General features: G+C 42.0%; 1 protein-coding gene across 2 annotated transcripts in view; it reads right to left on the reverse strand.

Annotated features, from left to right (window-relative positions):
* Positions 1–16597, reverse strand: part of lamc1 (laminin, gamma 1) — a 68860-nt gene that overhangs the window by 18584 nt on the left and 33679 nt on the right. The window contains exons 1-4 of one of the 2 annotated variants that reach the window (XM_088086001.1): positions 14464–14641; positions 7553–7683; positions 4552–4718; positions 2622–2810 (exon numbers count right to left, since the gene is read on the reverse strand). In XM_088086001.1, coding sequence (XP_087942127.1) covers positions 2622–2810; positions 4552–4718; positions 7553–7683; positions 14464–14547 — 571 coding nt within the window. In that variant the 5' untranslated portion in view covers positions 14548–14641. Of the gene's footprint in view, positions 1–2621; positions 2811–4551; positions 4719–7552; positions 7684–14463; positions 14642–16597 lie in introns of those variants that run through there. The other variant, XM_088086000.1, reaches the window with a different exon arrangement.

Consider the following 16597-nt stretch of genomic DNA (forward strand, 5'->3'; position numbering starts at 1 on the left):
TGTGTGTTACATGTTGTATGGTACATGTTGTGTGTTACATGTTGTGTGTTACATGTTGTGTGTTACATGTTGAATGGTACATGTGTGTTACATGTTGTGTGTTACATGTTGTGTGTTACATGTTGAATGGTACATGTTGTGTGTTACATGTTGAATGGTACATGTGTGTTACATGTTGTGTGTTACATGTTGAATGGTACATGTTGTGTGTTACATGTTGTGTGTTACATGTTGAATGGTACATGTTGTGTGTTACATGTGTGTTACATGTTGAATGGTACATGTTGTGTGTTACATGTTGTGTGTTACATGTTGTGTGTTACATGTTGTATGTTACATGTTGTATGGTACATGTTGTGTGTTACATGTTGTATGGTACATGTTGTGTGTTACATGTTGTGTGTTACATGTTGTATGTTACATGTTGTATGTTACATGTTGTATGGTACATGTTGTGTGTTACATGTTGTATGGTACATGTTGTATGTTACATGTTGTATGGTACATGTTGTGTGTTACATGTTGTATGTTACATGTTGTGTGTTACATGTTGTGTGTTACATGTTGTGTGTTACATGTTGTGTGTTACATGTTGAATGGTACATGTTGTGTGTTACATGTTGTGTGTTACATGTTGTGTGTTACATGTTGTATGTTACATGTTGTATGGTACATGTTGTGTGTTACATGTTGAATGGTACATGTTGTGTGTTACATGTTGAATGGTACATGTTGTGTGTTACATGTTGTATGGTACATGTTGTGTGTTACATGTTGTGTGTTACATGTTGTATGTTACATGTTGTATGGTACATGTTGTGTGTTACATGTTGTATGTTACATGTTGAATGGTACATGTTGTGTGTTACATGTTGTGTGTTACATGTTGTATGTTACATGTTGTATGGTACATGTTGTGTGTTACATGTTGTGTGTTACATGTTGTATGTTACATGTTGTATGGTACATGTTGTGTGTTACATGTTGTATGTTACATGTTGTGTGTTACATGTGTGTTACATGTTGTGTGTTACATGTTGTATGTTACATGTTGTATGTTACATGTTGTATGGTACATGTTGTATGTTACATGTTGTGTGTTACATGTTGTATGGTACATGTGTGTTACATGTTGTGTGTTACATGTTGTATGTTACATGTTGTGTGCTACATGTTGTGTGGTACATGCTGTGTGTTACATGTTGTGTGTTACATGTGTGTTACATGTTGAATGGTACATGTTGTGTGTTACATGTTGTGTGTTACATGTTGTGTGTTACGTGTGTTACATGTGTGTTACATGTTGTGTGTTACATGTTGAATGGTACATGTTGTGTGTTACATGTTGAATGGTACATGTTGTGTGTTACATGTTGTGTGTTACATGTTGAATGGTACATGTGTGTTATATGTTGTGTGTTACATGTTGTGTGTTACATGTTGTGTGTTACATGTTGAATGGTACATGTTGTGTGTTACATGTTGTGTGTTACATGTTGTGTGTTACATGTTGTATGTTACATGTTGTATGGTACATGTGTGTTACATGTTGTATGGTACATGTTGTGTGTTACATGTTGTGTGTTACATGTTGAATGGTACATGTTGTGTGTTACATGTTGAATGGTACATGTTGTGTGTTACATGTTGTGTGTTACATGTTGAATGGTACATGTTGTGTGTTACATGTTGTATGGTACATGTTGTGTGTTACATGTTGTGTGTTACATGTTGTATGTTACATGTTGTATGGTACATGTTGTATGGTACATGTTGTGTGTTACATGTTGTATGTTACATGTTGTATGGTACATGTTGTATGGTACATGTTGTATGTTACATGTTGTGTGTTACATGTTGTGTGTTACATGTTGTGTGTTACATGTTGTATGTTACATGTTGTATGGTACATGTTGTATGTTACATGTTGTGTGTTACATGTGTGTTACATGTTGTATGGTACATGTTGTGTGTTACATGTTGTGTGTTACATGTTGTATGGTACATGTTGTGTGTTACATGTTGTATGTTACATGTTGTATGTTACATGTTGTATGTTACATGTTGTGTGTTACATGTTGTATGTTACATGTTGTGTGTTACATGTGTGTTACATGTTGTATGGTACATGTTGTGTGTTACATGTTGTGTGTTACATGTTGTATGGTACATGTTGTGTGTTACATGTTGTATGTTACATGTTGTATGTTACATGTTGTGTGTTACATGTTGTGTGTTACATGTGTGTTACATGTTGTATGTTACATGTTGTATGTTACATGTTGTATGTTACATGTGTGTTACATGTTGTGTGTTACATGTTGTGTGTTACATGTTGTATGTTACATGTTGTATGGTACATGTTGTATGTTACATGTTGTGTGTTACATGTTGTGTGTTACATGTTGTATGGTACATGTTGTGTGTTACATGTTGTATGTTACATGTTGTATGGTACATGTTGTATGTTACATGTTGTATGGTACATGTTGTATGGTACATGTTGTGTGTTACATGTTGTGTGTTACATGTTGTATGGTACATGTTGTGTGTTACATGTGATATTTGCTCTCGTGTTAGCTGAGGATGTGAGCAGCGTTGTCAGACGCTCCTGAACTCACCGACGGTGTTGCAGCTGCAGGGCAGGCAGCGGCTGCCGCTCGGGTCTCTGTAGTAGTTGTCGAGGCAGCGTTCGCAGTTGGGCCCGTCGGTGTTGTCGGCGCAGTTCCTGCAGTGACCTCCGTGACCCGTGGCCCGGTACAACTCCGCGTCGAAGTAACACTCGGCGCTCTTCCCGTTACAGTCGCAGGCTGCGAGGCGGAGAGTTTAACATCAACACCACGAAACATCAGCACAAACTCATCTTAGCAGAGGCAGCGTCGTGTGCAGTAAAGCAGTACGAGCTGAACAGTAACCACAATAAAGTCAGTCAGACAGTAACAGCTGCTGTAAAGCAGTGGCTGATGAAGTAAAGCAATTAGTATTAGCTGCAGTACAGCAGTAGTATTAGATGCAGTAAAGCAGTAGTATTAGCTGCAGTACAGCAGTAGTATTAGCTGCAGTACAGCAGTAGTATTAGATGCAGTAAAGCAGTAGTATTAACTGCAGTACAGCAGTAGTATTAGCTGCAGTACAGCAGTAGTATTAGATGCAGTAAAGCAGTAGTATTAACTGCAGTACAGCAGTAGTATTAGCTGCAGTACAGCAGTAGTATTAGATGCAGTAAAGCAGTAGTATTAACTGCAGTACAGCAGTAGTATTAGCTGCAGTACAGCAGTAGTATTAGATGCAGTAAAGCAGTAGTATTAACTGCAGTACAGCAGTAGTATTAGATGCAGTAAAGCAGTAGTATTAACTGCAGTACAGCAGTAGTATTAGCTGCAGTACAGCAGTAGTATTAGATGCAGTAAAGCAGTAGTAGTAGTAAAAGTACTGAGACAGCCTGTGACAGATGCAGTTCTGGTTCTCTGGTTGGACCTCATAAACACAGTCCTTTTTTTAAGTTTTAGCCGCTCTGAGTAAAAGCTGCAGCGAAGCGTTAAAATCGGGTGAAACGAGGTGAAAACTTCGGCTGCACTTCAGCACGTTCACGTCAGCGCGTCTCCAAACTTTCAGCTTCCTGCGCCGACGCGAGCGCTGCAGGACGGATTAAGTGAAGTGTGGGAGAAAGATGTTCCCTGAAGCCTGTTAGTCATGCATCTGCACCGTGATAGAAACGAGTCTCTGACAGGAAATACAGCTCCCACAATCCCCCAGAGACCGCCATGACCGATGTTTTCCTCCGCACGCTTCGTCATGTGATCTGCTCTGAAGGTCGACCCTTCGCATTCCTCTGCGTGTCTTCAGTTTTCATTCATTCAAACTGAATTTCTTCAGCTGGTTTCATCATGAACGGGAGGAGTGAAACGTTTAACTTCTATATTTAACCGTCGCAGCTGAAGAAGTTTTATTTATACTTTTGGTAGTAGATATTTAAGTGTAACAGTAGTAGTAGACTCATACTAGCATTAGTAGTAATCATGGCCGTAGTGAAGCAGCAACTGTCACTGTAACGTACACACGGCCATAATGATGAAGTCGCAGCTGCAGTAAAGCAGTGACAGATGCAGTAAAGCAGTGACAGATGCAGTAAAGCAGTGACAGACAAAGTAAAGCACAATTAGTAGTAGTAGTAGTAGTAGTAGTAGTAGTAGTAGGAGTAGTGAGGCAGTTGGAGAAGAAGTGAAGCAGAGTAGTAACAGATAAAGTAAAGAAGTATCTGCAGTAAAGCAAACTGGTAGCACTGGTAGTAAAGCAGTAGTAGTTATAAAGCAGAAGTAATTATAACGCAGAGATAGATGTAGTAAGGCTGTGACAGATGTAGTAAAGACATAGTACATGCAGTAAAGCAGTGATACTGGTTGTAAAGCAGAAGTAGTCATAAGGCTGTGATGGACTTAGTAACGCAGTAGTAGCTGCAGTAATGCAATAGTAGCTGCAATAAACAGATGTAGTAGCTGCAGTAAACGGATGCGGTAAAGCAGCGGCTCAGCTGAGCGGCGGTGGACTCACGCAGACACTCGTTGGCGTTGTCGGCGGTCGCTCTCCTCCACGGACGGTCGTTGTAGAACGGTTTGCAGACGTTGCAGTCATCGCCGTCCGTGTTGTGTTTGCAGTTACACAGCAGGCGTCCTCTGCTGTTCTTCACACACTCGCTGGCGTGGCCGTTACACTTACACCTGACGGCACACACACACACACACACACACACACACACACGCACACACACCTGTTATACCTGGACTACACACACTCTCCAACAACAACAGGAGGCGCCGTCAGCGGAGACGCTCAGACAATGTCGGACTCACAGACACATGAAGACGACAGATTTAAAAACTCTTCAGATTTATTGACACCAGCGGACAGTGTGTGTGTGTGTGTGTGTGTGTGTGTGTGTGTGTGTGTGTGTGTGTGTGTGTGTGTGTGTGTGTGTGTGTGTGTGTGTGTGTGTGTGTGTGTGTGAGTGTGTGTGTGTGAGTGTGTGTGTGTGTGTGTGTGTGTGTGTGTGTGTGTGTGTGTGTGTGTGTGTGTGTGTGTGTGTGTGTGGGTGGGGGTGTGTGTGTGCGTGTGTGTGAGTGTGTGTGTGTGTGTGTGTGTGTGTGTGTGTGTGTGTGTGTGTGTGTGTGTGTGTGAGTGTGTGTGTGTGTGTGTTCTGAGCAGGTTAGGGTTCTCTAACGTCCTCGGGGGGCAGAGCCCCTCAGACAGGACGGGACCTGCAGTTATTGTCTCAGGTGTTTGTTGGCAGAGCGCCGTGGAAAAAGTGACGGCGAGGAGGAAGAGTTTTAACGAGGCTGTCGAACTGCTGCAGAGAGCGAGACCGCCACAAACACGCGACTGACACAAATCACCGTCTGCAGTTTTTAAATAGTTTATATTTTAAATAGTTTATATTTTAAAAAGATACTTTCAGGCCGAAAAATGATGTAAGTAGCTTCATAAATCAGCTGCACGGAGGGGTTCTAAATCTGCACACTTGTTTAACGCTTCAGATTTGATCGTTTTTATTTGTTCGTTGGTTCATGAGCAACATTCATAAAGGGGGCGGAGCTCTGAAAATCAAAAAGTTTAAAAAAGTTTGTTTTTTCTCCTTGAACTCCTTCTTTTCTTTGAAAACGTCTGCTAATATTTATTTTTTTTCTTAAAAACTTGTTTTAAAGTTGTTTTTTGTTACTTAAAAACTTTTTGGCTTTTTTTGCAATTTATTTGCTTTAAATGTTTTGGGAATTCTTTTCTCTTTTAAAAAAAATGGGTAATTTTTTTTGTTTTTTAATTTTGGCCAACTTTTGTTTTCTTTAATGTCTTCAAATCACTTTCTTTAAAAACTGTTGTTAATATTTTTTTCTTTATGGTGATATTTTTTGTTTCTTAAAAACTTTTTGCCTTTTTTTCCCTTAAAAAAAATCTGAACATTTTTGGCGATTTTTTTTTCTCTCAAAAGTTTTGGGTGATTTTTAATTGTTTTTGGCAATTTCATTTGCCTTTACAATATTTTGGCTTTTTTGTTTCACAGAAATTACACCATCTATTGCAGAGTAAAGATCGGTCCTTTCCTCCTATTCTTATTTTTGGAACTATTTCCTGATGAATACATATTTGGACGGGTTGCCTCGGCGCGCAGGCGTGATGACGCCACAGACTCATACTTAATCTTCATCGGGTTGCTGGATTAAATCCTGCTCTCTGGCATCTGCCTGCACTGATGAGACTGGAGAAACTCGTGTCCCGAGTTTAAATTAACCTGCCAGTTAACACGAAGACGCTGACTGTCCTCTGAGGACGGACACAGTCTCAGCGCGGCGTCTCCTGGATGAGGACAGTTTGAGGTCTCCGCAGGGCTCAAATTTGAAATGTTGGATTATTTGGGAGGGATCTTGCAGCAGGAAGCCGGCTGAGTCTGTGCCGCGCTCTGATTGGCTGCCCGCTCGGCTGCCAGGTGAAAGAGTTCAGGTGACTCCTGCAGGAAACGCCTCGTCAGAGAGTCCTCCTCCGGGAAATGAAGGCTGGACTCTGCGGCTCTGACAGGTGCCGCAGCTCAGGACTCTTCCCCCTTTTCTTCCGCCCGTCATGGCGGTCGGTCCGCCCCATTCCGGTTTCCCTGTAATCCAGCCCTGCCGGCCAGGAATGCCAGGAATGCCGGCTGTGTAATGGAAATCTGCTCCACATTTCAAACAGATTATGTGTGCGCAGGCTGAGCGGCCGCGGCCTGTTTCACTCTCCTGTAATGCCTGTCGAAACCTTTTTTTCAGACGCGCAGGAAAAGGAGTTCTCATGTGGATTCGTGCGCGGACCACAGGGAAGCGGACCACACAGTGACGCATCCAGACCAGGACCCACAAAACCACCTGACCGCACGCAGTCACTCAGCGAGGTGTCCTCTGCCGGAGCAGGCCTCGCAGAGCTGCTCAGACATGTTCGCACTTTCACACAGAAACAGCGAAAACGTTCATTCTTGTGACGGACGCAGAATTCATTCATTCATTTAAAAAAAATAGAAAAACAGTAGAGAAAAAAATCAAAACTGTTTGAAAAAACTTAAAAGGAAAGAAAACAAATAAATATCTGCTAATAAATGATTGCTAAAAATCTTAAAAAAAAAAAAAAAAAGAGAGTCACGCAGCACTGAGGAGCAGACCTGGTCCAGCGGGCGCCACATGTACAAAGGCTGCGTCCTCACTGCAGCAGCCACGGGTTCGAGTCCTCTTTTGCTGCATGTCTTCCCCTCTCTGTCCCCTTTCTAATCATCTGTCGCATCACACAAAGCCCAAAAGTCTAAAAAATTAGCTAAAAAAATAAAAAAATGACGACAGTTTTGTAGGTAAAACATAAAAAAATAAACAATTTTTTAAAAAATAAATCTTCTTTCTTTTCTTTTTTTTTTTACAGAAAACAAAAATCCTCACTGCGGCAGAGTTCAGACAAACATTAACGTGTGACTAAAGGCGAAGCGGAGCTGCCGACCTGACCACAGTCCGCACGACATCTCGTCAGTTACGGCGAAACGGTCTCTTACCGTCCCCCCACGGCGAAGTCCGAGATGGCGTAGTAGTAGGACTTGAGGACCTTGGGGTCGTTGAAGACCTCGTCTCCGAACGTGTTGAGTCTGTTCAGGGTCACTCTGATGTCGGTGGCCGTCACCCAGTCCTGCCAAAGACACAACAGGGACGGCAGGTCAGAGACATCCGGCCCGCCAATCAGCAAACAGTCCGCAAATAAATAAACAATAAAATAAAATAAATACACAATTAAATAACAATAAACGGCACTAACTAAAGACGCACTCGGTGATTTTTACTCGCTGCGACTGAAAAAAGAATCACTTTGTTATTGAAGAAAACAGGGTGGACTCTGGTCGTTTAACCCTTCGAAAGCTGGAGCCACGACTTTCTTTTGTGCTGCATCCAGAAGCCTTTTATGGATAATTAACCCTTTGAACTCTGAGCAAACTGGTGCCATTTCTTTCAAAAACGTGAGAAAAAAGGCAAAGAGCAACTTGATAGAAATTCATTCATCTGGAAATTTATTTTTAAAACTATGTTTATAATTAATTTTTCAATCCATTTCCTTATTTTTTGGTTTTTTAACTTTCTTTATTTTTCTTGCACAAATTTCTTGCTAATTTTTGGATCATTTCTTCTTCGGTTGCTCATTGCTCTCTTCACATGCTTTAGAAAGAAATCGAGAAAATCTGCTTAAGTTTCAAAGACTTCAAGTAAATTTTCCAGATTTTTTAAAGAAAATATGACTTCTTAATATATTTTTTAAATTATTATTTATATTTAGTTTTTCTTCTTGGCAATTTCTGAAGAGGACTTTTTTGTTTTAGCCATTTTTTTTCCTTTAAAATATTTTGAAGGAAAACATTTTGGCTATATTTTTTTTCTGTAAAAATTTTGGTGACTTTTAGAGAAAACATGCCTTCCAACCCCCTCGGAAGGCACGTTTACTTTAAATATTTTTGGCCATTTTCATGTGATTTATTTGTGTTATTTTTTTGGTGTGAACAAAAAAATGTCACTTTTATTTTCTTTAAAAAGACAAATTTATTTCAGCCAAACACTGTGACAACAGAAATGATGTTGATATTTCAAACGTCTGACGGTCTTTGAACACATCATGAGTTTACAGGTGTGTGAGACTTAAATTTCAGGACTTTTCCAAAACTTTCAGGGTCCATGTAGTTTTATAAGAACCGTGCACAGACATCTGATGAACACCAGGTCGGAGCTGAGAAGTCTGCGTGTGCAGCAGCTGAGCAGCTCGCACACGCACGCACGCACGCACACACACACACACACACACACACACACACACACACACACACACACACACACACACACACACACACACACGTGTAAAATGTCCGGGTTTGGACGTTCACTGAGCGGCTCAGAGTTTGGGTCGTGTGAACGGGGCGGCGCTCTGAGTTCTCGGTTCGTGGGAAACGCTGACGCAACAACACAAACACTCAAACTGTGACATTTTGACGGCGCGTATTTTCTGAGCGTTACGTTACGAGGGCCAGATGGACAGAGTTTCTGCGGGACACCTGTTGAGTTTCGGCCGCGGTGGACAGGAGGACAAAGAAAGCTGCTAAATTGTGTGAGAGGCTCATGGGAAAGTGGGAGTGAAGGCCAGAGACAGCTCTGTCCAACATCAGCAGGACGGTTATCAGGACACAAAGGTTTCACGCAGCAGAGAGACAGACAAACAGAGAGAGACAGAGAGACACAGACAGAGAGGGACAGAGACAGAGAGACAGACAGAGAGACAGAGACAGACAGATAGACTGAGACAGAGACAAAGACAAAGAGAGGGACAGAGACAGACAGACAGACTGAGACAGAGACAAAGAGAGGGACAGAGAGACAGACAGAGAGAGAGACAGAGGGACAGAGACAGACAGACAGACTGAGACAGAGACAAAGAGAGGGACAGAGAGACAGACAGAGAGAGAGACAGAGACAGAGTGAGAGAGACAGAGAGACAGACTGAGACAGAAAGAGAGACAGACAGACAGACAGAGAGAGAGACAAAGACAGAGACAGAGAGAGAGAGGGACAGAGAGAGACAGAGACAGAGACAGAGAGACAGACAAAGAGACAGAAAGCTGCCAGAGGACGAACATGTGGACAGAACAGAAAGCAGCATCAGGAGGAGAGGGACGTGTGGACACCTTTATCCATACGAGGTCCCCTGCTGCTGCCAGAGACATGCTGAAGACAGCTTTCCAAAGAAAACCTCCTGACCTCTGACCTCTGAAGGAAACGGTTCAAACATCTGCAGACGGCCGTCCTCCCGTCAGACCTGCTGCTGCACGTTTAATCATCACAGACAGAACCAGGCTTTCAGCAGGGCCGGTGCTTGGATCTGAGGACACGGGTTTCCTTTTTTTTTTTGGGGGGGGGTAAATTTTAGTGATTTTTTTTAAATGACAATCAAAAATTAAAAGAAATACTTTTTCTTTTAAAATTTTCTTTTCCTGGGGGGGTTCTTTTCTTTAAAAACATATTTGGAGATCATTTAAATGTATTTAATAATTTGTTTTATTTAATGGGAAAAAGACACCATTTATAACGGTATAAAAACTGTAAAAAAAAAAAAAAAAATGAAAATTAGTGCTGGATTTTCAAATTTCCAACTTGAATACATCACGTGAGACAAATATTTGATGCATTATTCACCAGGTCACTGAGCTTCCCTTTCATGTTTTCTGCAAAAGGAAAAATCTGTGAAGCTTTGGGGAGCGTAAAGAAAAGGGGGAAAAGCCGCCCCCTCCTCTGATGGATAAAGAGCGGTCCCTCGGGCCAGAGCCGGGACGCCCCGGCATCATGATGCCGCCGGATTTAGGGAAAGAAATGCGCCTGTCAAACACCACAGAGGAAGCAGCAGAGTTCAGCGTGTTCGGCGTGTCGGATACGCTGAGTATGAATCATGTTCTGGTCCGATGTTCTCGACATTCATCCTCCTCCTCCTCCTCCTCCTCCTCCTCCTCCTCCTCCTCCTCCTCCTCCTCCTGCGACTTTACACGCTGATGTTAAATCTTCGTGGAACTGCGGGGAATGTGGAACAGATTTCTGCCCTCGGCTGAGACTCGCAGTGAACCGCTTCACCCGACAGGAAGCCGACCTGGCAGAACATCTGCGTGATCGTCACTCGATCGGCTCTGATTGATAACCGCTGTCCATCTGCGCTCCGGCGACCCACAGCAGAACCACTACACCCTCCGTTTCTTCAGTTTACTCATGTATGAAAAGGTCTCCAAGGTCTGAAAAGTGGTTAAACATTTTTTATTTATGAATTTATGAAACACTTTTCAAATTATTCAAGTTTACTAATGTATTAAAAACCTTTTACACTGTGAGAAGTGGTGACACATTATAGTTTACTGATGTATGAAAAACTGTTCAAGGTCTGAGAAGTAGTTAAACATTTTAGTTTATGAATTTATGAAACACTTTTCAAGGTGGGAAAAAAGTTGAGTACATAAGTACTTGATTACAGTATTTATGAAAACTTGCTTTTAAGTTGATTGCTCATTAAAGTTATGTTATTCTAACAAAATGTTCACATTATTTAAGAGGATTTTTTATAAAATGTTTATAGTTAAAGTTTACTAATGTATGAAAAACTTGTGGTATGAAAAGTGTTGAAACATCTTAACGTTTAATATAATTGTTTAATATCGTATTTGTCGCTGTGAAAACTGGTTAAACATTTAATAGTTTGCTAATGTATGAAAAACTTTTAATGGTATGAACAGCAGTTAAACAAAAACAACAGTGATTTTTGTGTTTACCTTTTTTGATACTAAATTTTTTATAATTTTCTTGTAAATTCTTCCTGTTTTTTTCACAGATATCAAACCGGTTTGCTCTGATTTAAAAGGTCAAATCCAGACTCATCTGATCAGTGAACTACAGTGAGAATCTGCGTGAGTCCGGACAGTTTCTGATCGGGTCAGCGAAGACTCGGCGCGCTGCAGCTCCTCTCAGCTGGATGAAGATTTTGACAGATGTGGCGTTGCTGCTCGACTCTGGGCTCCGATGAACGGACGTCATTGTTGAGATGGTTCCTGCAGCTGTTTCTCAGCCGGTCGGTCCTCTGCAGCTCGCCGACGCCCCGCGACTCTCGCTCTCTTTATGATTCACGAGGAATCGTCCGGTATCGCCCGCCAGCTGCGGCGCTTCAGTCCGTCGGGTCCAGGAAGCTGCCGCAGGTTCTCGGCTGAGTCAATACGGTTTAACTGAACTCAACATTTGTTTGCCATCAATCACGTGCAGCTCTGTGCACATACGGACGAAGAATCCAGCCCGACGTTAGAAAACTCCGCCGGGAGCCACAAACTCTCGCTGCAGCAGACTGAAGGCTGGGAACCGACTCGCAGCAGGCGGGCTCCCGGTAACCTTCGACATGCATAAAGTGAATCTATGAATACAAAAGACGCCTAATGGAAGAAAAACTGACGAGTTTCCATTCGGCGTATTTTGTTTTTTAGTTTACAAACTGACGTGAGTTTATCACGAAAAAAGGTTTTTCAGTCTTCGCATCGACTGCAACGGAAACACTTTTTTTCATTCTTATAGATCATATCTTTTACAGGAAACCCGACTGTAGGCGAGTTTCCATTAACCCTTAAATTACACGAATTAAAGCTGCAAATACAAAATGCACTAATGGAAACACGTCGTCCCATTTATGGCATGAAGAGGTACTTCAGTCGATCCGAAAAAGCCATATTTCGCGAAACTGCAATGGAAACACTGTTTTTGGCTTTTGTAGCTCACAGGATGTGAAAACCGGGTGGCCGTAATGAGACAACCGCCATTAACCCTTTGAAACCTGGAGCGCCATCACTTGTGCTGCGTTCAGACAACTTCACACGTATTTAAACATTTGAAATCTGAGCAAATTGGTTTATTTTTATTTTGAAAACATGCAAAAAAGGCAACGAACAATTTGGCAAGAACTGTTCTGCAAACTGCACGAAGTTAGTAGATTTTGACAATTATTTGTAAAGAAGCAAGAGAAAAATATTCAATAAAATACATAAAATGATCATGCTTATATATTTAAAAGAATGCTACAGAATTCTTTTTTTTATTTCATGTTTTTGTATATTTTGCCTTTTTTTCCCTTCACTTTGTTTAGTTTTTTACAAATTTTCAGGTAATTTTCTTTCTTTTTTTTTTTGCTAATTTTGGGGTAATTTCTTCAGAAGTTGCTCGCTGCCCTTCACCTCAGCTTTTGAACAACATCAAGCCAATTTTCTCAAGTCTCAAAGGGTTAAACGTAAATAAGAAGATTTTTTAAAATAAAAAAAAGCCACATGACATTCTCCAAAACATCTCTAGAAATAATCAAAGTATTTTAGTGTATTCTATTTTCTGATCTTTTTTTTGACTTTTGAAAAGTATTTTTGAGTACCTTGAAAATGGTTCTTCTAATAAAATGTATTTTTATTATTATTATTATTTTATTTATTTATTTTTTAATTAGGGAAAAGTGTCCAGACCACTGGCATTCGTACTTTTACTGCAGTCTGAGTACTTGTTCTGCGCCTGTTGGAGTATTTTTACTAATGACACAATCTGAGAGGTCTGGTCGCTATGCGACACCCGTGACTTTATTTCGAGGCGTCACGAGCCGGAAAGAACCGCAGCTCCAGAATAAAACAGAGCGGGAGCCGGTTGTTAAGGTGGACAGCCGGTTGTTAAGGTGGACTGTCTCAGCTGGTGCTTATTTCCCCGTCAGAGCTCAGAGATGACAGACGGCAGGAATGTGAGGGAGCGACAAACAGCCGTCTGACGCCTCCCAAAACAGTCCCGGCTTCGGTATAAATAGCTTCATGCCGACGAGTCAAATAAGGAAGTTTACAGATGAGCTGCGGAGCTAAATCTGAGCCGGGGAGGCCTCGCCATCCTCAACAACTCCTCGCCATCAAAACCTCAACAACTCCTCGCTCACATTTAGTCGTCCTGATCTGCTCAAACCAATACCGGTGTTTCAGGACGTCGTAGTTTGGGTTTGAAGTTTTCAGGATAAATTTCAGTCCAGAGATAAAGTAGGATTACCGCCTCACGGTCGTACGAGTCGAGTTTCTCTCAGTTTCCATCCGTGTCCGTGAGAACGCGTCACGCAGAAGATCTCCTCGCTCAGTTTACAGATCAGAGTCGGCGGTTCGAACAAACGTCTCCTCCTCTGCTCCTCAGAAATGACGCCGAGTCACAGAAAACACCAATATGTCAGCCGGCGGGTTTCCATTAACCCTCCAACTGCGCAAATTTAAACTGCGAATACAAAATTCGCAAAAATGGAAACATGAACATCGGAAAAAGCCATATTTAGCAAAACTGCAATGGAAACACTTTTGACTTTGAACTTTGACCGTAAAATGATAATCAGTTCTCTCTTGAGTCCGAGGAAATCCCCTCGAGGTGATCAAAATTAGCACATAAATTCTTAGGCTTTGGCCAAAAAACATGTTTGTGAGGTCACCATGACCTTGACCTTTGACCACCAAATTCTAATCCATTCAGTGTCGAGTCCAAGTGGATGTTAGTGTCAAATTTAACTCTCTCAAGGACTTCTTCAGATATCTTGTTTAAGAGAATGAGACGGATGAGGTCACAGTGACGTCTGACCACGAAATCTCATCCGTTCATTGTTGAGTCCAAATGGACGTTTGTGCCAAATCAGAAGAAATTTCTTCGAGGTGCATTCACAAGAACGAAACAGACGAGGTCACATCGAACTTTGACCACAAAAATCGAATCAGTTCATCTTTAGCATTAAGTGAACGTTTGTGCCAAAGTGAGTTTACCAGAACGAGACAGATGACCTTTAAAGTGACCTTTAATTAACTAAATCTAACTGGTTCATCTGTGAGTGGATGTTTGTGCCAAATGTCAAAAAAAGACCCACGTTCACCAGAATGGGACGACGACCAGACGACGTACGTACGGACAAACCGATATCACAACGCCTCCGTCCGCCGCTCTTACTCATGCGGAAGCATCCAAACTCCAAAATTTCCACTCGTTTTTGTTTCCAGCTGAAATAAAGAAAAACAAAAGTCTCTCACAGGGAGAGCTGCTGGTTTCACCACCGCTGAATGTCAACCGTCCTCTACGTTTTATCTACACTGTGGGAAACTGTTAACCCTCCCCCTCCCTCCCTCTGTCCCTCTGTCTGTCTCTCTCTCTCTGTCTCTCTGTCTCTCTCTCTTTGTGTCTCTCTGTCTCTGTCTCTCTGTCTCTGTCTCTCTGACATTTTACAATGTGAAGAAGTTTTCTTCACATTTTAAAATGTCGTTATGCAACAAACAGAAGAATGAAAACAAAAGTCTTTCCAGTTATTAAGCAACAACCTCAGAGAGTGAAGACACATGGAAACACAAACACTGAGGGAGGAGGAGGACAGAGGGAGGACCGAGGGAGGAGGAGGACGGAGGGAGGACGGAGGGAGGAGGAGGACGGAGGGAGGACCGAGGGAGAACAGAGGGAGGACAGAGGGAGGAGGAGCACAGAGGGAGGACAGAGGGAGAACAGAGGGAGGACAGAGGGAGGACAGAGGGAGGACAGAGGGAGGAGGAGGACAGAGGGAGGACAGAGGGAGAACAGAGGAGGGAGGAGGAGGACAGAGGGAGGACAGAGGGAGGAGGACAGAGGGAGGACCGAGGGAGAACAGAGGGAGGACAGAGGGAGGAGGAGGACAGAGGGAGGACCGAGGGAGAACAGAGGGAGGACAGAGGGAGAACAGAGGGAGGACAGAGGGAGAACAGAGGGAGGACAGAGGGAGGAGGAGGACAGAGGGAGGACCGAGGGAGGAGGACAGAGGGAGGACCGAGGGGGAGAACAGAGGGAGGACAGAGGGAGAAGGAGGACAGAGGGAGGACAGAGGGAGAACAGAGGGAGGACAGAGGGAGGAGGAGGACAGAGGGAGGACAGAGGGAGGACAGAGGGAGGAGGACAGAGGGAGGACCGAGGGAGGAGGAGGACAGAGGGAGAACAGAGGGAGGAGGAGGACAGAGGGAGGACAGAGGGAGGAGGAGGACAGAGGGAGGACCGAGGGAGAACAGAAGGAGGACAGAGGGAGGAGGAGGAGGAGGAGGAGAGAGGGAGGACAGAGGGAGGACAGAGGGAGGAGGAGGACAGAGGGAGAACAGAGGGAGGACAGAGGGAGGACTGAGGGAGGAGGAGGTGTAAAAAGAGGAGCGAGCTTTAGGCAGAGGGGCGTCCAGCTGCAGGTCTGTGGAGCCAAGTGGAGCTGCAGCTGCGGTGGGAAATCCGGGGGCGTCACCTAGCAACATGTCGCAACACTTGGCCGCATCAAACCTGCAACCTGACCTGCACAACGGCCTGCTGGGAAAAAAACAAGCACCATCAGGCTGTTGTGCTGTGGGGAGAGCGAGGGGGAGCGAATCTCCTCACGCGGGACAGGAAGTGCACTGACGAGCTCTGCAGCGGCGCTCGAAAACAAGCGTTCACTGCAGGAAAGACGATCTGCAGCACAGTTATGTCAAATCTACTAACTACATGACTATTATCATTATTATTATTATTATTATTATTATTATTATTATTATTATTATTATTATTAACTACATGACTATTATTATTATTATTATTATTATCATTATTATTATTATTATTATTATTATTATCTATTATTATTATTATATTATTATTATTATTATTATTATTATTATTATTATTATTATTATTAACTAAATGACTATTATCATTATTATTATTATTAACTATTATCATTATTATTATTATTATTATTATTATTATTATTATCATTATTATTATTACTATTATTATTATTATTATTATTATTATTATTATTATTATTAACTAAATGACTATTATCATTATCATTATTATTATTATTATTAACTACATGACTATTATTATTATTATTATTATTATTATTATTATTATTAACTACATGACTATTATCATTATCATTATTATTATTATTATTAACTAAATGAATATTATCATTATTATTATTATTATTATTATTATTAACTACATGACTATTATCATTA

Source organism: Plectropomus leopardus, chromosome 12 (assembly GCF_026936395.1).
Source record: "Plectropomus leopardus strain MGB_pleo_1.0 chromosome 12, ASM2693639v1, whole genome shotgun sequence".
In the NCBI taxonomy this organism is placed as follows: domain Eukaryota; kingdom Metazoa; phylum Chordata; class Actinopteri; order Perciformes; family Serranidae; genus Plectropomus; species Plectropomus leopardus.